The 25,733-nt window shown below is 31.4% G+C and overlaps 1 protein-coding gene across 1 annotated transcript; it reads right to left on the bottom strand.

The window, feature by feature from the left end:
- Nucleotides 1-472: 472 nt before the first annotated feature.
- Nucleotides 473-24,614, bottom strand: LOC143247216 (gamma-butyrobetaine dioxygenase-like). The gene is made up of 10 exons (XM_076494922.1): nt 24,550-24,614; nt 15,259-15,344; nt 14,666-14,796; nt 9,928-10,109; nt 7,425-7,630; nt 6,627-6,812; nt 5,207-5,385; nt 4,602-4,738; nt 3,989-4,120; nt 473-1,236 (listed from the first exon to the last, which is right to left on the bottom strand). The coding sequence occupies exons 3-10, from the start codon at nt 14,774-14,776 to the stop codon at nt 1,164-1,166; spliced, it is 1,206 nt and encodes a 401-aa protein (XP_076351037.1). The 5' UTR covers nt 14,777-14,796; nt 15,259-15,344; nt 24,550-24,614; the 3' UTR covers nt 473-1,163.
- Between the last annotated feature and the right edge of the window lie 1,119 nt (nt 24,615-25,733).

Genomic DNA, 25,733 nt, shown 5'->3' with positions numbered 1-25,733 from the left:
GTTTTATATTATAATAAGAGGAATTGAAAGTATAAAAAAGCTAATGGAATAATTATCATGAAACAGATACAGTAAAGATGTGTATGGAGTTGTTACTGTCCACAGCAGGGAACCGAACCCTGGATTCATAGGGTTTAAAACCAGCATTAAAAACAGTTCCAAAGTGACTACATTTACTATATATCATACAAAGCTATTTGAGGGCTGAGCTACCCATCCCTAATTTTAAAGTTACAGACTACAGGGAAGGAAATTAGTTAATACCATCTATCACCAATTATTGAACTACCCTAACAAAACAATGGAATTAATCAATACATTATAATGCCCATGACTTAAAGAGCAGACATGTTTCATGATGGGATTCAACCCCATAGCTCAAAGAGATCAACAGTTGAGTACCCTAACAACTAAGCCTGATTATAGTTAATTGTATCAAGTTCTTATGCACTAAAATACAAAAAACGAATACTTCAGTTTACAAATTTTTTTTTTTTTTTTTTATTATTATTATTTTTTTTTTATTTACTTTGAAACAAGTACTCGTTTAGTATCATCACATGTAGTTCAGTTTACTTACTGGAATTACATCACAGCTGCTGTAAAAATAACACATTAAGATAGATTTATCAAATGTGTTAAAATAATTTTTTTATACACATTTAGAATGCACTATGTTAGTGCAAATTTAAGACTCGCATTCTAAGTTAGTTAGGTAAATACAAAACAGTGTAGTATAAATATAATACCATTTTAATAGTTTGAGTTTGTTCCAAAAAATTCAAACTTTGCTTAAAATGTGATCTTACAAATAAATTAAATAAGTTTCCAAATTACCTATAAAACTTTACAGTATAGCCAACATTATAAAATAAATAACATCATTTCTTAAATAAAAAAAACTCCAGATTTTAAATACATCTCACTAGTTATCTTCAACAAATAGGAAGTTTACAATATCAGACACTAACTATATGACAATAAAAATAACCGAACACTTTGAAAGATACTAATAAAAAAATAAACTGTTTAAATTTCTTGTATATATTAAAACTTGAACATTTCAACATTAAAATATTCACAAAAGAGAATTTGACGACTTTTGAGGTTCAGTAGCTTTCAAACTGAAGTGTCAGATCACTGTGTCTGTCCCCTTGTGTACATCAATGTGCAGGTATCAGTGAACAATAACGTGTGAAAACTTCATCAATATCCACGTAACATCCTTGGAGAGGTCTAGAATGGAACACAGAGCTTGTTAAGTCCAGTACGCACGTGAAGTCTTGGGTTTAAAAATAACAAGTTTTTTTATTTCCACTAAACTAGTGAAAGACCACTCTAGGCATTAGTTAGTGTAAAAATATACAAAGCAGAACAGAAACTTCATCAATATCCACGTAACATCCTTGGAGAGGTCTAGAATGGAACACAGAGCTTGTTAAGTCCAGTACGCACGTGAAGTCTTGGGTTTAAAAATAACAAGTTTTTTTATTTCCACTAAACTAGTGAAAGACCACTCTAGGCATTAGTTAGTGTAAAAATATACAAAGCAGAACAATTTAATTATTCAACTAAAGAAAACAAAAAAATCACTTCTGTATTATTTATTGTTATTCTTTAAGTACTAAATTTGCCATATTTTCATTATATGCACTTAAAAATCCATTTATGCAAAGTTGAAACTGCATAAAGTCAAATATTTGAATGATAGTTGTGAATCATTAGACATGTTCATTACATAGATTGACAATGCTTGACGTTTATAAATTATTAACCGTGGAAGTTTCACACTAGTCTTTATTTCAAACTTAATATACAACAGACTGGAATTAAATAAAAAGCTTAACTTTACAGTTTCCAAGTCACATTGGAAGAGTAATATACTTTAATTTGGAGTTAGGGGCATCATTGAATTATTCTTACTCAAAGTTGAGCTAATAAAATTACCTTAAAATATGTTAAATAATTTATCTTAGTTAACTACATTTGACTAACTTTGTAATCAACAAGGTATTTTTAACATTTAACTCACACCTTTTATTTAACGAACTTTAAGATATGGGTCAAGTAATCGGCAAAGCATGGAAGAGGATACAAATGGCAAGTGTCGTACTTGGTCAATGTGACATTATCTTGTTAATTCCAACTTCATTTCAATTCCATATTTTTTTTTTGGAAAATATCAATTTAAACTTGGAATGTCAGCACAAGTAAACTGTATGAACTTAATCAATAATTAAGTATACACACTATAGAAAATATAATAATAATAATAATACCAGACTTAGATTTCACAGCTACACATAACACAACCTGATCTTGAATTAAACTCTTTAATGAACAATGCGAGTTTTTAGTGGTGGTAGTTTTTATTTGATGTATTATATGTGTGTAAGTTAGTTGTTAAGTGATTGGTTTGTTCTGCATTAATTACACATTGTTTCTAATGAGAGGTTACAGACTGCCTACCGTTGGATTGTTTGAGCTAATTTTAATATTGATAACAGTTGAAAAAAAAAGTTTGTTTATTTTCAAAAAGCCTAAAGAAATAATATACAAAAAAACAAACTGAAACCCACCTATATGTTTACAATATTATCTGAAAGTCAAATAAAATAGGTACATTACTAAATAAACAAAATCAATTTATGAAGCCAACTGGAAAACCAAATGAAGGACAAACCTCCATCAATAGGTTTTATAAAAATCATACAAGGACTATATTAACTTTATACTCATGGAACATAATACATGAGGGTCAAGCAAAAACAGTTGTTGAGAGTAAGCATAGATCATGGTTACCATTTGGAAGTGGAGGGAGGGGGGGGGAATCTACCATCACCATTAAAGTATCACAAAAAAAAAAATAATAAAAAAAATTATAGAAACAGAACCAACGTATTTTCAAAGAAATATAAAAGTTATTGAAATAACAGTCAGACTTGTACACAATGACTTATACTTTAAACTAAATCCATTACAGAAAACTTTTAACACAATGTGCATGAACAAACTGGAACAAGAGAATAATACCAGTTAGATGCTGCTGTTCTTACACAGGATATCTTTGAAAATTATGCACCTTGTTGGTAAAATACTGTTGTGAATGATACCTTCAGAACAAATATATACATAATCACACAGAGCGGTATCAACGGAAGCGTAAGCATTCAAGAACAGCTGAAAGGTAACCAAACCAAACGGACGACTGAAGGGTATGTTAGACAATAAACAATACAATGAAGAATACTAGATGCATGCACTCTAATTCAAGCAAATTCAAGTTATCTGTTCAGCAAGAATTAATGAAAGTTTGTTTGACAGCAAAGAGGAGAAAAAAAGTGTCCAGAGAAGCATGATGGTGGAAATACAAGTTTGGAACTGCATTTCTGCTATCAGAAGCATCACTCCTCACACTACATATTTATCTTCTAGCAAAACAGTGATACTAAGCATAGAAGAAAGGTGGAAAAACAATATCTTGAGTATAAAGTTGACTGAACACTAAATCACGATTTGGCTTGCACAAAGTTTCAACATAAACAATCACACAACTTGACCAAGTTGCAAAGAGTGAAAACAGGACATTTGAAAACCTTTCACAATTGCATGTAGACAAACTAGACTGTATAGCAATATAAAACAAGATGTAGTGCCCTGTATGAAGGAAACAACTTGTTTAAATATTATTTGTAGAGATTATCCGTTTTTCTTTTGATCTCCTGCAATAATATTTTATACCATCAATAAATTTTGTAATTTATTGCCCCTGTATTTTCATTATGCATGGGTTTCCAAAAGCATTCCCATTACTGTACATCAACTGTTTCGAAGATTTAGAAAATAAAATCTCTCATTGAAACTAGTTTCAGTTTCCTTGATGCTGCCAACTATTTTAATAAAAAGACCAAATATTCTTTTTCAGACAATGATGAATAAAACTGAAAACTCAGATTATAACTCCCAATTCATTACATCTTATTCTTACCTCTTCAGCTCCAATGGGTCAAAGCTAGTATGTCCATGTAGAACTCTGCGATTGTTAAAAGCCACAAGATCACCAGGAATCATGTGGAAAGCCAGCTGAGACTGAGATTCTCTCATCTTTTGAGCAATTAGTCTGATACAAAGGAACACAAGAATTAATTCACAGATTGCAAATAAACAGTCTTATAGTGGAAATAAGTAAATCTGCATTTATTTATGTTAAGCCTACTTACATGCAGTTTATAAATGCTAAAGAACAACTGGTTTTCAGTTGAATTATCAAAACAAAGCCTATAATTGACAAAAAAAAATTTTTGTAGCCAGTAAACTAAGATTAGAATTAAAATTCCATTTCTTAAAATAAAGCTCCTCCTGCTGTGGGGACAAATTAAAATTAATTATTATTCTGTGTAATGAAATACTTGTTTTATCAGAGACCTCTTCAAAAACGTATTGGAGTTTTAAATTTTTAATGAAAGATCAAAACAGTTATTTTCACATGCTGCAAGAAGTATATGTCATACAGTTTGATCATTTTGTTTAGAACTAAACTGTTAAAATCCATCTCTTTATACCACATCCATAACTTAACTTTCAAACAGCAAGAGAATTACTTGTAAGCATAATAAAAGGGTAAAACCAAATGAGAAGGAAGCTGAATGGGTGAAAGAGTCCGGTTATTGTAATGAATCTCTTGAACTTCCCCATTTTTGTCCACACAGATCACAGGAATGCATTGGCTGTACCTCATCTGGCAAAAATCGAACAATATGTTTGTTACTACAATTAAATATGCAAAAACAAAATTATTTATAATATCACAGGATTCCCGGTTGTTGTTTTTTAATCATTATTAGATATTACTTTTGTATGCTGGTTTCAGATTGTGCACACTCTTTGATACAAACCTTCATTAAGCTTAGAACCTATTACGACCTAGTAGTCCAAAATCAAGTTTTAACCATTAATACAGATGGTTACAGTTTCTTAAATTTTGTTGTAATTATTCAGCTATTAATATTCCTCCCATTATATTTCAGACTTGCACTTCTCCAACTAATTTTATTATTAATCAAGTGTGGTTTAATCTGTAAATATTTTAAAAATACAAATCTTACACTGTAAATATTTCATTTAATTGACACATTTAACATATATCTCAACAACTCTTTGAAAAGGTGCATAACTGAAATTATTTTAAAGAGACGTATACACTCACTGAATGACTTTTGATAGCAAAGGTCACAGGGGTTGAAGTTAAAACATGAAATGAAGCAGGGTGATTATCTTCTAACCACTTTGCCACATAAAATCCATCCACAAAAAACGATTTTTCTCCAACATCTTTTTGAGTTTCTTTAGGATCAGAAGTCTTTAAGCAGTGTAGCATTTGTAAACCTACAAATAACACACGAACAAAAAAAATAAAATATTTAGATTATGTTATGAAAATTTGAGGATAATTTTGGTACAGAAACTTTTGTTTGAAACCTAATTATTGCTTTATTTATTTTGGAGAATTTCAAGTTGCCTACACAATCAAGTGTTCATATTTTTTATTCATTAGATTCAGTGTATCTTACATTAAAAAAGGCATAAAGCAGTTTAACAGGGTTGTTCTAGATCATGTTTTTGAATCTCCATATGATTATAATTTTAAAATTCTAATGTTTTCCAACACACAATTAAAAGTAACTCTGTACAATTGTAGCATTCTAACATAACCACAGTGTACTGTCATAAGAAACTTTCTACTTCCATATGCAAAAATAAAGTTAAATAACTGGATATCATTGTATTTTATTATAAATGTTTTTTTGTTTCCAGCAAAAATAAAATAGAAATAAAGCAATTCACTTTGATTTTTTTAAAATACAGAAATGGTTGAAAGTTTACGTGTTTTAAATTATTCCAATTCTCAAGGACTGAAACATGACAGTAACCCTAACCTTTCACTGCAGCTCAACATTTTTACATGCTTGTTTAAACACTGCTAGTAACCCTAACTGTTTAAAGAAAAAAAAGTCATTCTCCCTACATAAGAAGGTTTAAATAAACATCAAGTAGCATATGGATGTATCTGAATGCTGAAATGAAATTCCAGCATAAATTTCATTAATAATTTTATGCAGGCTACTAATTTTCAACCAGTGAAAGTATAACCAAATGTTAGAGAAAGTATTGTGGCCTCTAGAACTGCAGTGATAAAGTTACTGTTAATTGCACTTAATTTGTTTTTCAGCCAATGTTTGAAATTTGGTTTGACTATATTCTCAATGTTAAAAGATTTTTACACCTATCACACCTTCAGAGCAGAAACATTTACTCTGTATATCATTTAATACAAGATGTTACAAAAGTTAACATAAATCAGTACTAGTCAGTTAGTCCTTATGCTGGTCGTATTAACAAACATGAAATAAACAGAAGGAAAATTCACGAAAGCTACCATAACAAGAATGTACAATTGTTATGATTTAACTTTTGTACACTAAAGTATATTGTACTTCTCTTTGGAAAAAATTCTCTTTTGATGGCTTTAAAGATAGAATCAATAAATATCATATGCATTACCTGTTTTACAAAAGCTTACTGCAAGTTTGTAAAATATTCAAACTAGGAATAAACCAAAACTACACCTGGTGATTTTTCTCGGTAATTCATGTCTGTATGCAACTCCAGGTGACATCCAGTGAAAGCAAGATGTTTGGGGTCACTCTGAACTGGCTCAGGTATGATATCAAATGTTGGCCCACATATGGTGTTCTTCACATAAGCAATTCTATCAGCAACTTTAAGGATTTCATTTTTATCTAGAGGGCAGTCTGAAAGCACATTAGAAAAAAAAACTTCATATTAATTACAGTTTCTCAAACATTGTAGAAACTGCATAAAAAACAAACTACATTACTACTTCTCATATAACCACAAACTTCATAGCCAAATTATATAATTTCATTCTAGAATTACAATGTTCAAACTTTCAGTCTTAAAACTACACCATCATGTATAAGAAAAAATACTGTTTACAATATTTACAAAAGTTCCATAAAACCAGACCATCTGTGCAATTGTTTTTACATAAAAGGGAAGCATCTCAATATGAAGAAAAAACAAAAACAACTGAAAGTTTAAAGATTCATAAGGAGTCTCTGAAACTAATCAAGAATGTCTATGCACAGAGGTAATCATTCTGGTAATTAGAAGCTATAACTGATACAGAATAGCTGGTAAAAAAGACAACTATAGTTAATATTCAAGAGTAAATTAAAACATTACTGCTGCATTAACTGTATCATGTTATAGAAGTAATAGTTTGTTACATGCTCTATGAAGGTTGTAACACTTAATGGTGCCATAATACTGTCCAAAGATGGTAAAGCCAAACTTGCCTCAAGCTAAAAATGCTTTGGATGAATACGAAGTTAGGAACTCACTTCTGAGAATAGCCACTCCATATTTGTAGATCATCTCCAGCCAGGCATGCAAGCCATCGGTTGTTTCCATCACATCCTTATGAGAAATTTCAGGCATATTCTTCCATATTGAAACTCTGTCCCACACTTCCAGTGGAGGGAGTTTAACTTGATCCCTCTCATTAGGGAAGACTTCAGTGCCAAGATGTCTGCCATACTTACACAGCCTGCACAATACAATGGATGAAAATGTTATAGGGCCAGGAAGGCAGTAGTATATAATCTCTCAGGCATCCTGGAAATAACACTATTCACCATTATTACAAGAGAAACTAAACAGAGTCAGAAGTTTAAGAAACAAGATTAGAAAGATGAGTTTATAAGAAGTTTAAGGGTCCACTTTGAAATTATTTCATAATTTGTGGTTTAGATCCAATGGTTACCTTAAGCATGTTGATAAAACTATGTACAACAGCCTTGCACGTCATTAAGTAATCTTCACAGATATCAGCACAAACATTAAAAGGGATGCTAATTTGAAAACATAAAGATTAAAAACTATTATTTTTTTAGTAAGTGGAATGACCAAAGTTTAGTAATCTCACTAAATGGCCTGCAACCTTACAATTGACATCAAAACGATTTTTCTTATCACCCCGAAATTTTTGCACAGAAAGTTACTTGAGTTTGTTTATTGTTAAGCTACTCTATGGGCCCCTAAGCATATTTAATACTTCAAAACAATGTGATGCAATTTTCTCAGGGAGATTGTCCATGCTGATCATCTATAGGTATAGAAATTTAAAAAAAGGTTTTTTTTTCATTACTAAGTGGGTTCACAGTATACAAGGAGCTAGTAGGTGTATTGCTACTATTGCACAGGTATTAAATAAGCCACTGTACTGGATACCTGTGCTATCCACACCACAGGAATTGAAACCTGGTGTTTAGTATTGTAAGCCTAGAAGACTTATTACAGAGTCATTGGGCAAGCAGTTACTTAAAAAAAGAAGAAACAGTGTACCATAGTTACATACTTGTAAAATTAACAAACAAACAAAAAAAAAAAGTCACTTATCAAAGCTTTCTGATCCATATTGTGCTTTTAAGGATTGGCTATTAATTTTATTAAGTAACATTTCAATACTTGAAAGCTTTATCTAAAACATCAGTCTACAATTTAGGATAATCAATTTCAGTTCCACAACCTTAAATTTGCTTTTTTTTTTGTTTACAGTTTCTCTGTAGTCTCTTAGATTCTCTGCAATATAAAAATAACTACACCACTTTTATTACAAAGTCAGTGGAAAATAATTAAATTTTCTCAGCCTTTATTGAAATCTCAGTAAAGAAATAAAACAACTGATGGAAAATAAGAGGCACTCTAATAAGTAGACAGACTTGTAGCTTTAATTACACTCCAATGAATATGTTTAGTTGTTTAAAAGTGAAGCCACATTAGGCTTAGATGAGAGTGTAACATACTATAACAAATCAACAGTAGTATCTTAAAAGCAAAACTGTAATCACTGTCAGATCTGTTTAAAATCCAAACTTTGGAAACACTTTGGATTAACACAGATCTTCTAATCCATGTTGTAATTTTGAATATTAGGCAGACAATTAACAAAAAGGCATAAAAAAACTTGTTCTACCATATTGCATTTTTAAGATTCTTAATAATGCAATCCAATAATATAAAAAAAATGGACCACATAAGCTTAGGTTTCAGATATTAGTAACCAAATCCTTACATATCCAAATATATAAATGTATATTTGCTTTATTAAAATAAAATATAAAAAAGTATCAAAATCATAGTTGTATGATTTGTGTATTATTTAAACTAAATCAAACAGTTTCAAAGTATCATACCTTACAGTAAATTACATTAAATTTTAAGTTCCTACATCTAAGGTCATATGTGTATAATTAATACACGTCCTCTACACACTTGCCGTTTCATTCTCCTCCCTCTGATTTTGCAGACTAAATTATTGTAATATCATGCATATTGTATACGAGTATAACAATTATATTAAATGTTTTCTTTTAAAATGTCCTATATTGGTCCAAAGAAAGTAAATAAAATAATTTTTGAAATACAAAAGTAAATATTAGCAACATACATTGCAAGAAATAAAAATAAACAAACAAACATTCTAAATAATTTAAGATATTTCTTTTACAAAAGATGTTCTAAAACAGAAAAAACTTGCAGTATATATCTGAAATAGTTCAATCAAATCATTAAAGTGTACAATGAATTATATCTCAGCTCTTGCAAATTTCTACATTTTGTTTCTAAGTTTCAACAACAGATGATTTAATTTACAACCACCAGATAGCATTAGCAGGAAAAAAAACAGATTAAATCAAATTTTAAAATGTTGAAATGTATTTCTTGAGCTAACTTAAAAGCTTACAATTTTAAGGTAGATGTTAGGCTAGTTAGAATAGAGTTGAAAAAAAAAAAAAATCCATTACTAAATTTAATTCTATGCCAACAGATTGCAGCACTTACCAATCAGGATCATAGATACTTTTATGGATACCCCCATTTTCCTTCCACACCAATTCTAGTTGACCATGTTCATTTACCCAAAAAGACTCAGGAGCAACATTGATGTCCAGTTCTGCAGTGTCGATAAGTTTCTGTTGACTGTCTGAATCAATGCAGGAGGAACAATAGCAATTATCTCGTAGCTATAGAATTGAAGAAAAAACTCTAAATCGTGCATACATATTACAAAAGAAGAAATACATTTTTTAAAAAAATTATAGCAAACAAGCTGCTGAACTAATAAATAAATACATCATGTATTTAATATGAATACATCTCCTCATATCACACCCAAATGAAGAGCTCTTAAAATAACATTACATACATTACACTGAGTCATTAGCACAGATACATCAAGTACTGCTCCTAGAATTCTGTAATTTCCCAAGGATTAATTAAAAAGTCAAATTTGTTTTTATAGATACTTCCTAAAAAATGTTTAAATATAACAAAAAAGAAAGAAAGAATCTAGTAACACTAATTATAGTATCAAAGAAAGAAAGAATCTGGTAACACTAATTATAGTATCAAAGAAAGAAAGAATCTGGTAACACTAATTATAGTATCAAAGAAAGAAAGAATCTGGTAACACTAATTATAGTATCAAAGAAAGAAAGAATCTGGTAACACTAATTATAGTATCAAAGAAAGAAAGAATCTGGTAACACTAATTATAGTATCAAAGAAAGAAAGAATCTGGTAACACTAATTATAGTATCAAAGAAAGAAAGAATCTGGTAACACTAATTATAGTATCAAAGAAAGAAAGAATCTGGTAACACTAATTATAGTATCAAAGAAAGAAAGAATCTGGTAACACTAATTATAGTATCAAAGAAAGAAAGAATCTGGTAACACTAATTATAGTATCAAAGAAAGAAAGAATCTGGTAACACTAATTATAGTATCAATATTATTTCCATTTATTACCAGATTCTGTTATTCAGGTAACTTGTATTTTTATGTTTAAAAATAAATGTTTTTCTATCATGCTATCTGTACTGCTCTGCTACTCCAGTTAAGTAGTACCATATGATTAAACATATTTTAGATGTCAAACTTGGCATTTGATATAGAAATCTTAAAAACATAAAATAAACGATAATGTGTAAAACACACTGACAACGATTAAGTGTTCTGTTAGTAAAGTATACTCTAGTCTTTAATACTAGTTTTATTAACAGTATTCAAAAGATGTTTAACAAGTCTCTATATTTTCAGTTTTCTTAATTTTTATTATAAAGACTACTCTACATCCTCAGTTTAGTATCTACTAGGAATAAGACATTAATTGAGTCTCTTAAGATGACCGAACCTTATGAAGATATTACTGGGATTATGGCTAAAAATGCTGCCAACTGTAAGTGTACCCAAATGAAGAAACAACACTAACCTTTAGAAGTAAGAATATAATAGTGCATTTAAATAATTATACTCATTACAGGGTTGACTTTTGTTTTTTTAATTGCTGATCAACATTGGTAGCTTGTCCTGATAAAAACTTAATACTTAACAACAGTATATTCTGAGAAAGCTGTTCACCTTTTTAAACAGTTTTTTTTATTGGTCAAACATCAAAACAAAACTTGGTATATTTCCAACATGAACTGCCATCAACCCAAGCTTCATTATAGAGTTCAGTTGTTAAGGATCATTTGAATTATGTCACAACAGTATTAAAAGTTATCCTTTAGAAACAATTACTCCATAAGCTTGTTTAGATAAAACAGATGCAAGAACAATCAGAATTTCAAAAGAACCAGAAGTTTTCCAGAGCATATTCTATTCCCTCCTCTTTACAGATATCTTTGATAGTGCTTAATACTCCACCACTGGATGTGAAAAATTCAATTACAACAACCTCCTTGAGCATACAAGTTTGTTCTCAAATTCATGAAACATTACACTAATGGGAACTAATAAAATAAAACCAGAATATTTATTAAGAGCTCCATTGTATACATTATGATTTTGATAAAACTGAACCATAATTCATGGCTTCTTTACACACGTACAGGAAGCAATCTAACTATGCTGGCAATTCTAGAACTTTATACTGATAAATATTTTCGTCTGCTATCACTAAGCCTATCATTATGTGGGGATGAGTCAGGGGGGTAGAGAAAAGGACACCATGTGTTATGTACTGCTCATCATAGTTTCAAATCTCACATATAACAAATATGAGAGACTTACATAAATACCCAACTTAGGTTTTTGTACTATTTAAAAAGCCATTAAGATCTTCAGTTCAGCCAAAAATACATGTCACTAAAGTAGAGAACCGGTGAGTAGCCCGAAAGCCAAATGTTTTGATGTCACAAGGCCTAGTTCACCAATGCTTAAAGCTGTTCCAATGATTTACATACCAAATGTTTGAATTTTAACTTGAGTGCAGAAAGACAACTCAACAAGTCAGGCAAAAAGAGGGGAAAACAAGTACAAGAGAAAAGAATAAAAGACAGTGTAAGGATTGTAATGACAAGAAAAAGACAGAAACAAGGTAGAGATAAGGACCCAAAACCATACAAAAATCCTTACAAATAGCCACTAAGTCAGTGTTACAAACTTAAGAATTAGCCACTGTAAGACTTTACAGTAATATTCATTTTAAATTATTCTATTTGAGCCTGCATTCATGGAAGTTAAAGGAATTCAATAGTCAGTTGTAAGTAAGTGTTTCTTGGAAGAGTTGACTACTTTTACAGGGAATTTTTATATAAATTGTGTATTCATCCCCAATGTTATCTCTATTTTTTTCTTTAAATTTGCTGTATCTGTGACAGTAACTTATTCATGACCCTTGAAATCACAAACTTGATTAATATTTTAAAAGCAAGTCTATATGCTGCAAAATGTCCAGTAGTTTTAAGTGTTTACCTATTAACACACTTAGTGTAAAAAACTAAGGTGAAATCCATTATTTTCTAAGTAAATATAAAAGACTCATCAATAATTAGTTAAATTAATTGCATTTGTTTTTGGCAACTCTCATGTTTTTAAGGACCATCTAATGAACAAACTCACAAATCTTACAATTAAAAAGATAATTTGTCTGTCTGTCTGTCTGTGTGTGCGCACGTGCCCAGACACATCAGCATACATCACCCACAGTTAGCTAGGTCCATTACCACAATTCTTAGTATAATAATTGGAAACTTTCCAATTATACATGTGGACTACTTTAAAATTTTTAGCCCAGGCATAGCAGCTTGTAGCATAACTTTGAGATCTTTTTCAAATACAAACTCTTAGTTCATAGCTCCATCTCTTGACTCCTTCAAGATCTAATTTACAGCTGCAGCTATTGATAATTCCTTGTTTTTCCAAAAAGGAAAAACAAAAACAAAACAAATACTGATATGCAACACATTTCCACTTTGTTTTTTAAAGTTTTGGTTTTAAAGTTAATGATACAAGTATTTAGTCAGTTAAATGAGTCAATTATTACCTCCCCCAAAGTAATATCTACAAGTAACATCTACAAGATTATTAGGGATTTGGTAATAAAAGAAAGAAAGAAAGGGTACGTTATCCAATATTGCTCTACATACAATTTCCATTTCCCTAAGAGAAACCCTCAGCTATGACTATATAAAAATTTGTTTATAAATGTTCCCCTTGAACAATCCCCCACATATTAATAAATCTAGAACAAAAGAAATAAATATTAAATATCACAGAAGGGAAAAAAAAAACAAACAAAAAACATGTCCTATTTCCTTTATAAAATTACTTGATTCCAGAACCCCTTTTAAGAAGTAATATTTCTGCAAGTAAGAAATCTAAACTGCTGAGTGATATGTTGAGATAACAGGTATAATGTTACTACCAATCTCACAAATCATCATTCACTGTATGAGGTAACTTGAAACCAACCAGCTTATTGCTTCCACACAAAAACTAAATATTCTAGTTTGAATCAACTTGAGAGGATTTCCTTGTACTCAGTGATGTCGAGAAACCCACTTGTTGAGAAATTTATATGCAAAAACAGTTCGTTTGGGTTGAGAAAATATTTTACATAGAAGAGCGAACAACGTTTCGACCTTCTTCGGTCATCGTCAGGTTGTTCACTCTTCTATGTAAAATATTTTCTCAACCCAAACGAGCCGTTTTTGCATATAAATTTCCTTGTACTGACTAGTTAAACTAACTATTAACTTAATCTGTCCATTTCAGTTTAACTTTTCCTCAAATATTATTCAAATGCACATGTATACAAAATACATTTTTGAATCCTGTTATCATGAAAAAAAAAATTCATGTGAAATTAATAGCAAAAATAGTTTTATTAAAAAAAGTAACATGTAGCATTTTTATGAAACAGATTTCTTCAACCCTTTGTCTAATTACACATGCAATTAATTATAAAATGCCATCTACACATTTCTTCATGGCCATGAAGATACAACTCCATAGAAATGTTAACCCAAGCAAGACATCTCATTTTCCACCTCCACAACCAACCACATAAAAACATTTACTCCTAAAACACAAAGGTCTACAAGTTTTCCAACTTGACACCCATTGTCATTAATTTTGTTCTGTTTAAATCTAATTAGCAACCCCTTTTTCCATCTTCTCTTAACTTACACAAAATTCTACTATCTTATATTTCTATACCACATACATTTTGTACCAACATTCACATACCAAGATAAGTTTACTATACTTAAAAAAAAACAATTAAATTTACCCATATGTACTTGAATTCTAAAACTTTATAATTGCTGAAGACAATTTTCAGTGAATGTTTGTTGATTGGCATAGTTTCATGGATGGTTGAACTGAAATGAGATGTGGTCATTTTGGCAACTGTGCTTAATCCTAAAAGGTAAACAATGTGAAAACATATTGTGAGAAACATATACACACAAAATAAAGTTTCTTCTCTTCCCTAAACTATTAATAAGATAATCTCTCTAAACACTGGGTGAAATTTCCCAAGATATTAATTTTATTGCCTTTTCAATTATTGGTAAATTAGGAGTTCTAAACTCAATATTTTGTACACTGTTGAGTATAATATAAACCTTGATAAAACTACAGCCCAATGGGAACAGAGTCCAGACTCATTTGTTTGCAATGAGCTCAAATATCACATTTTCTCCACCCAGCCTTTCCTACACATTTCTCTCAATAACAGATCATTAATAATATCCATTAAATAACCAACCAATAATTATGATGAGCCACATTTGTTTCAATGTTGCAATTTGAAATTCTAAATCACAAAATTAAATTGTCATCAAAATCAGAACAACAAGATATATATAGAAAAACACTTGCCTCTTTTGTGAAGATTTGGAGAAATTATCACAAAACTCAACCACTGAGGAACTCTGGCAGGCTGTTTAAAGTTGACAGTAACTATCCTGTACAGGACATTTAACATTCTCAGAGCCATTACTTATTACTTTCACGTTTTCTATTTTTAAAGAAAACAAATCAACAATTACAAAATAAAACTAAGTTAATAAAAACTTGTTTAAATTAACACTTCATTTACCAATTTGTTTTTTGTAAGTCAACAAGTCCTAGTATTATTTGTTAAAAAAATTAAACATTCTATTCTTTAAAAGATCGGAACTCTGAAGCTTGTCACAATAAAAAATTACAAAACAAGTCTTAAAAATAAAGAAAGATACTCGACCAGTTTTTCATTTACAAAGCTTGTGCATCAAACATATACAGAACATGTCCACGCCTTTTGAAAGGACCGAGAAATTAAACTACAAGTGAATTTTTGTAAAATTAACACTTAGGACTAACTCTATTGTCTTTATCAATCTGTGCGACTTCTAATATGTTTAAACTGCAGTTAAATTGATCCGTCAGAATGGAACATGTCAACCTATTAAAGTATATTTTGGATAAAAATACTATGGCTTTTAGAAAACAAAGTTAGTGGCTTAAAAATTTATACCGGAATGAAAAACACTCACCTTCTCAGACTGGTATATCAAATTTCCGACTTAATATCAGACATTGTGGTCTGATGAAAACATCAAAGTTTCAGTTTTATTTACCAAAAATAAGCTGGATTTCTAGTGTTCTAATCAAAGTACTTGAAAGAAAAACTTTGTTTGCCAAGTGTCTCAATAAGTCCAGTTACTGAGATTTAAAAGGTTTTTGCTTTGAAAAAAAGTCAGGTAGAAAGTCCGTCTTTGCAAGACGTTAAAACTGTCAGATATGTTCTAGAGTGTCTGCAGAAAACTATCAAGGGGAGGGGCAAAAATTTTCTGTGTGAAATTATGAATTGAATAAAAAAAATATTCATAAACACATGCTGAATGTATAAAGATAGAATAAGGTTCCTCATTTTCTAGGGACCAAAGTGTCATTTAAAATCAGAATAACATAGTACTTACTATTTGAAAATTTTATGTAGATTATCAGATGGGATGACTATGAAAACAATCTAGCTTTTCCCACCATCTTGTGAAAGCAAACAAATATATAACAATCAATTTCCACCATTACGTTAACATTTGGTTAACTATTATACGTGTCAGTTAGTTCGACTCAAATTCTGGTTATGTAAAGCGGCAGCACTATTTTCAACAAATAGAACAATTTATAGTATTAAGTTGTAAAAATTTAAAAATCCAGTCAAGTTGTGAACTACTTCGAGTTTTACGTAATGAAAATAGTTTCCTACATCGTCTTGCCGTTTGTATTCGGCATGTTATTAATAACGACTGCGGTTAGAGCCAATTTTACCGAACGTTTAGCATTTTGACAAGTGAAACCTTTCGATTCACTTCGTTATAAGATGCATTTTATTACAAATTATAAAAAAAAAAACCTTTTACAGCAGGTAAAAAACTTTTCAGAACACGCACGATGTTTCGATCGCTCGTGCATTCATTATAAAGTATACACGTTTTTTAAAGTTTTAACGCGAAAACTAATAAAAACAAATCATGTAAAAGGTTTTTACATTAAATAATATTGCTGTTTGTAGTGTTAGGGCAATAGGATTTAGGTTGTATCTACAGAAATATTAAATACAATTTAAAAAGGTTATAATTTCATTGTACAGGTCACTTATAAAAATTACATTATTTTAAATGTAAAAGCTGCGAAACCTTTGTTATGTAACTACATTTTATGAGTTCACACAATTTTCAAAATCAAGTTTTATTTCTTAAAATAACTGTCCCTAATTTAGCAGTGTAAGACTAGAGGGAAGGCAAGCACAGATAGCCCTCGAGTAGCTTTGTGCGAAATTCCCAAACAAACAAAGCATAAAATAGTGATAGCATTTTTCATTCTTTGGGATCATTAAATCAATATGTACAAGCAGGGGAGGTACGCGAAATAACAGAGGTGGGTGTGGTGCACCCACGCGTTGCTTTTTACTTTCAGCACTGGCTATCACCTGCGTCATATAACATCGGCACATATTAAACAAAGAGAAATATAGTATATTTACTGTACATAATCCAGTGTGAAGAGAAATTTTTATTAACGTCAGCACTACAGCTACTGACATTATCGAACTTTGATTCAGTCCTATAACTTTAAATTGTATTGAATTTATGGAATATTAAACGAAATACCAACAAAAACGTCCAGTTTAACTCACCATGAATACTACTCCACTTGCGTTGCCTGTAATTTATTAAACGCTGAAAAGTCCTTATTCTCTAGATTGCAAACCTCTTTTGAAAACTTTATTTATCCTCTAACTTACACTGTATTGACTGGCCTAATTCCGGTTTCGTTTTTTATACATTTTGACAGCGATAATTATGGGCAGTTTGGTGGAAAATTCTGACTAATGCCTGCACGTGAACCGCGATTGCATCTAACTGGATTTTGATTGGTTTAACTCTGTCTACTACTTAGTCTCTTGTAGTTATAGTCTGTACCTCACATGATCACCTTAGTTTAACAACAAATTTATTGTTATTAATTATTTATGTCCCACATTTCGTCTGTTGATTTGCTACTGATAATATCGACCTACGAATTTAAACCTCATAAAAGTTGTTGATTTGCATAATTCACCTACACAGATTTCGAAAATAGTATTTTTTTTCCTACCACGTAAGGATTTTCTAGAAATTTGGAATAAAAACAACAACTCTTACTTAGATCAAACTGTTACTTCGCATACCACAATGAATTTTTTTTATCATTATGTTTCTACAACGTTCGATAAGACTCTTATATCACGATTGGTCTAGAGAAATCTATGGCTAGTGGTTGTCAACATTTTGAGCATAAGAAAATATGGTCCGATTTCAATAAAAATTGTTAGAGAAATGTAAACCCAATTTTTGGATAAACAAACGTGCAACTTGCCTGATAATTAAATACAGTAATATAAGTAATATATCATGCTGAATATTTTACTTTGACTGGCACTGAAGGAATTAAACTCAATGCTTCACGTATTGATAACTGATGCACCTAACTAGATCATAGAATAATTTACTCTGTCTTAATCCCATGTGGCTTCTAGCAGTTATCTCAAGTAAACAATGAGAATATAGACTGCAAAACATTTTAGTACATGTGACATTAAATTTTATACAAGTACACGTTGTTTTTAAAATTACCAGAAAGTGATACGAATGCATTTTTTACATATCATTTCATTTAATCCCTTCAAATATGTTTAAATTAGTTTAATGATGAGAGACTAATTTTTAACACTCAATGCAAAAAAGTGAAAATTTTCACCGAAACAATAAGTTTTAAAGTTTGTTACGCTAAATATTGGGCTTATATGTCAGTGATGTGCACACAGGGCCCATTGTGTAGTTTTGTGTTAACAACAAATAGATCCAATCCAACCCAATTCACTGAGGCCCGGTATGGCCTAGTGGTTAGGACGAGTTGTGGGTTCGAATCATCACCATCGAACATATTTGCTCTTTTAGCTGTGAGGACATAACAAGTAAAAAGTAGTTTAAGGGTTGACACAGATGCTTTACTTCTAGTCTATCAGTATTAAATTAGGGACATATTTTGTTATTGTTTTTTTTTAAATTTCGCACAAAGCTACACGAGGGCTATCTGCGCTAGCCGTCCCTAATTTAGCAGTGTAACACTAGAGGGAAGGCAGTTAGTCATCACCACCCACCGACCATTCTTGAGCTACTCTTTTACCAATGAACAGTAGGATTAACCGTCACATTATAACGCCCCCACGGCTAAAAGGGGTGAACATGTTTGGTGCGACGGGGAGTCGAATCCGCGACCCTCAAATAACAAGTCGAACGCCTTAACCCACCTGGCCATGCCGGGCATAAATTAGGGACAACTGGCACAAATAATCCCCGAGTACCTTTGCGAGAAATTTAAACCAAACCAGTTCCTGAAAAAAACAACAAGAACATATAGGGATCCATTTTTGTCCCCCTTTAGGATAAAAAAGCAACTGATAACAGCCCTGATGTTGTCAAGAGATTTAAATAATTTAACCTAATAAAATATAAATTTATAATTATTGCAGTTACTTCAAACTACAGTCCCGACGTGGTCCTGACGTTCAAATAATTTAACCTTATGAAATATAAAGTCCCACTTACTGAAGTTGATCCAAACTACAGTTCTGACGTGGTCAAGAGGTTAAGGTCAAGATAAGGGTTTTACTTTTTTGTATGTAGTTAATCATAAAGCTACTTGATGAGCTATCTGTGCTGTGCTAACCACGGGTATCGAAACAAATTTTAGAGTTATAAGCCTTCAGATGCGCCAATGAGCTCCTGTGAGAAAATTATATTGGAAATTTAAATTACTCGAGTTTAAAAAAATTTAGGGTCACAAACTGGTATAACGACCTCTGTCGCGTAGTTAGTATTTTGCTTCGCTATTTTATTATATAAAATACCTGGGCCTGGCATGGCCTAGCGCGTTAAGGCGTGCGCTTCATAATCTAAAGCTCCCCGCTAGTACAGCGGTATGTCTCCCGATTTACACCGCTAAAATCAGGGGTTCGTTTCCCCTCGGTGGGCTGAGCAGATAGCCCTTTGTGGCTTTGCTATAAGAAAAACACAAAAAAAAACACAGAAGATACCTTTAACAAACCATTATTACACTTATTTTGCATTAGTTTAGTGTACATCAAATCATATTTTTAAACTTATTAATTCTAAAAATATTTTTAAAAATCATTTAAAGAGGCATATTTTATTTTCATTATCATATTCAATTCGTTGTCTTCCACACTTTTTAAGTTATTCCTCCCGTGACTTAGCGGTAGGCACGAGAGCTTCTAGTGTTTAAAACTGGGTTTCGATATTTGCTGTAGACAGAAGACAGATAACCCATTGTGTAATTTTGCGCTTTACGACCGCTAAATAAATACCTATGTATTATACATTGTTACAAACTACTCATATGTTTTTAGCACACTAACAGAGATTAATAGTTTCTAGAGAGTCCTGCTGATTAGGGTACCGGGCTACATACTGCAACGTCCAAAAGGTGGAACCATGATATACTGCTAAACACGCTCCAAATATTCAGCTCTGGACGTTATAACTATAAACCTTACATGGCTTGTAAAGCAGATTACAATTTATGAAGTCCGAACTGCTTTTTGAACAAAATTATTTAGAAAATCCCAAAGTTAACGGTAAAAAGGTTTTCCTAACAGTTTTAAGAATATATGGACATAATTATTGGTCTATAATCACTAATTTAATTTTTATCTTCATTTTTAAATAGTGGTATTATTTTGCCTCTTACAAAGATTCTGAAAATATTTTAAAACACTTTTCTTTAGTTAATTTAAGCAAAACATAACACATGTAATTAGATATCGTTATATTACAGTTCTTATTAAAGACTATATTCCACCCAGTACGTGTGGAGGTGATAAGTTAAAATTGGGGGGTAATACTAAAACCGCTTGTAAAACATCTATCACGGAATTAAACTAAGTTTCTCTGATTCTTAGTTTGATTTGTTTGTTTCTGAATTTCGCACAAAGCTACACAAGGGCTATCTGTGCTAGCCATCCCTAAATGAACAATATAAGACTAGAGGGAAGGCAGCTGGTCATCACCAACCACCGCCAACTCTTAGGCTACTCTTTTACCAACGAATAGAGGGATTGACTGTAACATTATAACGCCCCCACAGCTGAAGGGGCTAGCATATTTGGTGTGACGGGGGTTCGAACCCGCGGCCCTCAGATTACGAGTCGAATGCTTTAACCACCTGGTCATGCCGGGTGATTCTTATTTTGAAGCAGAAAAAAAAGAGTAGACACAACACAAAAGCAAAAATAGAAAAATAATATTTATTTACATGACAATCAGAGACAAATGGATGTCTGGACAAAAGACACTAAGTTATTTAGATTTGTAGCTTGATAATTTATCTTTGGTAACTTCATTTGCTTTAGGCTAAGAAAGCGTAGTATTATACACAAAATTCTATATTGCCACCTTTCTCATTGAGCGTACGTTACTCATATTACTGTCTGTTTGCGCTTTCCTTATAGCAAAGCCACATAAGGCTATGTGCTGTGCCCAACTTAGGGTATCGAACCCATAATTTTAGCTTTGTAAATCCGTAACTTACCGCTGCCCCAGCAGGGGACCTCATATTACTGATGGTCATGCCAACGGAAAGATAACGTATCTCTTAATCTACCAGTGAAAAAGATCATTGTCTTCCTTTATATAGTGTGTTATACTATAGAAGTAAAAGTGTACGTGACGCCACAAGGGAATGGTACAGAACAATAAGTAGCTAGAGCGGAAGTAACTGAGCTATATTCATTGACAAACGTCCTATTATCAAATCTATACTAACAGTTTGAACATATACGTTTTAAGAATTTTCAAAATCTTGGTGAATATGCACACAAGTTTATCACAGTGAATTTCTTAACTTACATTAGTTACACGGCATAATTCATAAAATAAATTATATAGTTATTTAAATATAACAGATAGAAAAACGTAGTATATCTTGTACAACATTTAGCTTTCTCTGTTCCATGTTTATTTAAATAATTGCTTTATTCACTATGTTACATCACTACTGAACATGCGAGTAAACGTTACAAATAAAAATTAGATGTGCTAAGTTACAACAGTTTCATGAATATAAAAAATAAACATTCAACATAAGATTAATAAAACAATGTATTAAACATTAAGTATATATATTTTTGATGATTCGATATGACTTACTGAAGGACGTCCATAATCGAGTAAATACAGAATGTACGAATTTGTAATCCGAACGAAACAACAAAGTAACGATAGTGTTGTAACAGGAATAAAAGATAAAATATTTCAATAAAAACTGTTTCATTAAAAATAGAGGAAATTATAGTGAAATTGTATACAAAAAGAGGTAACATTATTTCGAACTTACAAAGGTATAGAATACTGGCGTCCTCTAATGTTAATTGTTATCACTATCAATTGTATTTGTTTCTTCATCAGTGAGTTGGTGTCAAAAAGTAAATAAAAGTTGATTTTCTTCATTATACATTTTAAGGCTTTTGAAATTCTACAGTATATAGTTATAAAAGTTTATTTATGTGTAAACAATGTCCTAAGGTGTTTTATTGAAAATTACAGTTTAATTTAGTAAAATATAATCTTGATTCATAAAGTACTATATTTAATAATATATATAGAAACGAAATGATTACAGAAAAACATAAACGACACACACATACATGTATACTGGAGTCATGAACAACGAGTACTGCTAATTATCGGGGAGTTTATTATTGAACAAACTTTTACCTCACGAAATAAAGACGAAAAAAAAAAAGGTTAATCCATGCTGTAGTATTTTTTATGTGGCCTTCTGCTTTATAGAGGGAAATACATCTTATTTTTATGTTGCCTGGGATCAGATGTTGCCAAGTGCTTATTACAGTTGAACTATTAATCCGACAATTCATGGTTTTCGTCCCACTGCCATATCAACACACTTCACACTTTGAAACCATGCCACTGTTGATAATAGTAATAAGTGTAGTTAATTATCTACACTCCCTCTGATCTATTAGTTTAAAATTGCTGACAGATATAATCCTTGTGTATCTTTACAGGAAAATTCTAGATAAAAATCTGTTAATTAACAAAATAAATGTATCAATGTGGAGTATTATCCTAGTTATCTTGTATTATTTCTCACAGTTCAGCAAGTTGTTTGGCATTTCAGTTCACATCAGAACGTTTATGCAGCTCAAGCCATGAGTGTGAATGTTTCACGAATATCCTCCTGATGAATTGAATTTTTGAGACTATAGATTGATGAATCAAAATACTGCATGTACCTATCAGTAGTTAGAATAGCATCAATTTTATGTAGATTGTAAACAACATTAACTGAGGTACAGCCTCAAACACTTACTCATCTTCCATCATGCTTCATTTACCTCCACCATTAAACAAACTACTGTATTTTATCTTACCGAATTTGAATTTGTTTGTAAAGAGCATGCTTCTAACTTTGGGCATTCTAGTGTTTGCCCTCTGATGCCCATTTCAACATTTTTTTTCTGCTAAACTCTTCTCAGCAGTGTTCATTGAATTGCTACTTGCCCATTAAGTCTTCATATCAATGCCCATCCTTTCAAGGTAATATTCACACCTATATTCACAGCAAAGTTGTTGGCAAGATCTCATGTTTATTTTGTAAAAAAACTCACCATGACATACTTAGCATTAGTCCTATTATTAACAGTGCCAGTTTTAAGTATTATCTTTAGGGTGTTTCATATAACTCCTAGTGAGTTTCTTGGAGTATCTTTGACCATCCAAAACGTCAATTATTATAAATTTTCCTGGCAATTTCAGTCCTAGAAATCATTAGTGGATTACTCTATTACTACTAGGCACAATATGACTTTCTGTAATTTATAGTTGCGTGGTTCTTTCTGGTTGAGTGACAACCAGTCACTGTGTAAACTGTCAGCAGGTGACTATACTCTGATGCAGGTTGTTTTTAAACTACAAAGAGTGTCACTTCTGTAGTGTTTGCCTTATATACTGCTTTTTTCACCATTTCTATGGTGCACTTTCCATTATCATAGAAAACAATGATTTGCATTTTGGGGTTGTTGGTGCGTCATTAAATAACAAGTATTGACAGTGTGTGCTGTTGATGCCTTCTCTGTATCAATTCAAACTTAAGGGTGATTAAAGCAGACAGCCCTTATGGTATCTCATGGATTAGCAGCAGGTTAGAGATATTAAGCTCTCTAACAACAGGACGTTTTAAAATTTCAGGTTTGGAGATGCATTTCTCTATGAGTTGCAGTTATAGGATCGTTAAACGAATGAGACAAGACAAAAGTTTTATACAAATAACACATATTTAATGATACCCTCACAACACAATACTAAACACTAAGCAATACACTACAGTGAGCAAATGATCCTGTGTATATTTTCAACTCAAGATCAACATCTTTTGATGTGGAAGATCAAAATACACTTAAGCCCACTGCAGGTGCATACTCTTTAGACTTAAACCTTCCGCTAGATGTATATACAGTGTACACAAAATAAATTAATCAAACACAAAACTTCCACACATATTTATATATATTAATTACAAAAATGTTGGCATAATGTAACTTACGTTTCGAAAAATACTTGACCATAAAAACTCCTTCCATCTACCTCAAAATAACTCTCCTGGTGGCAAGACTACAAGTGACAATAAAAAACAATAGGTCACCATGTAAACCATATAAAAGAAAACTACCCAAACGATTTGGTGAATGGGCAGTTCAAACACAGTAAATTAAAACAATGAACTGTTTGTTTCGCTAATCAGATTTGTAATTATTCTTTATTTAACTCAGAATAATTTAGTGATTGTTGAGTCGATTTATGCAGTTTTTTTATTGTAAATAGTGACTTTATTGCTGGCTACTTAAATTTAATATATTTTTATCAAGCGACTTCACAATTCAAAGAGAGAACAATGTTGTTGGCTGAGACTTCGGTATATCAATTTAAATGTTATGTTTGCTAAAGAGAACTTAGCATGATGTTTCCTGAATGTCTAAATCTCACGTGACGCGTCGAATATTCGAAAGGTTTGGGAGGTAGGGCATTACTGTAATGTATAAAAACACCAGTAAATTATTAATATTATTATCGAGTCAACCAATCAAACAGTGAATTGATCAACTGGTACAGCAATAAATATCCGGACTTACAACGCTACACTCAGGAGATTTCCCTCGGTAGACTCAGCAGACAGCCTGACATAGCTTTGCTGTAAGAACGCACACACACACTATTTACAAAGTCTTTCTATTGTATATGAATTTCATTCCTCGACCTACGCTTATTTCTTTTACTGTAATGTATAAAAACACCAGTAAATTATTAATATTATTATCGAGTCAACCAATCAAACAGTGAATTGATCAAATTCAGTATTGGACATTACTGACGAGCTTGTAACGTACACATGAAAAAATAACTGATTGTTGATTTTCATTTGTAAGTTAAGCCTATAACTGAACGTAGTCTGTAGAATATTATCAAATAAATAATCAACTGATCAGAAGTAAACAGACTGGACTTTGCAGTATTTTTACTGAATTATTAAGATCAAAGATAGAAACTATTACAACAGAGGTGATTCGTCAATTTCAAAATTAGTAGACCTTGATTTTCAAGCATATTTAACAATTATCAGAATACAAGAAACTGCTCTCGAAACCAGAGCTTTCTAAAAACATTGCAATTACGTACAACCACAGAGAAATATTAAAGGTCTACGGTCAAAATCTATATTCATAAAATGTA

Source organism: Tachypleus tridentatus, chromosome 3, assembly GCF_004210375.1.
Source record: "Tachypleus tridentatus isolate NWPU-2018 chromosome 3, ASM421037v1, whole genome shotgun sequence".
In the NCBI taxonomy this organism is placed as follows: domain Eukaryota; kingdom Metazoa; phylum Arthropoda; class Merostomata; order Xiphosura; family Limulidae; genus Tachypleus; species Tachypleus tridentatus.
Note: the sequence above shows the minus strand (reverse complement) of the source record. Positions and strands in the feature narration are given on the sequence as shown.

Bases quoted from the DNA above. Each gene is read 5' to 3' on its own strand.
- LOC143247216 (XM_076494922.1), bottom strand. From the start codon at position 14,776: ATGACCACATCTCATTTCAGTTCAACCATCCATGAAACTATGCCAATC. The intron at 6,813-7,424 runs GTGAGTTCCTAA...ATGTGCTTTCAG, and splicing joins TGGAGTGGCTATTCTCAGAA to ACTGCCCTCTAGATAAAAAT. The intron at 1,237-3,988 runs GTAAGAATAAGA...GTTCCATTCTAG, and splicing joins GACCCATTGGAGCTGAAGAG to ACCTCTCCAAGGATGTTACG.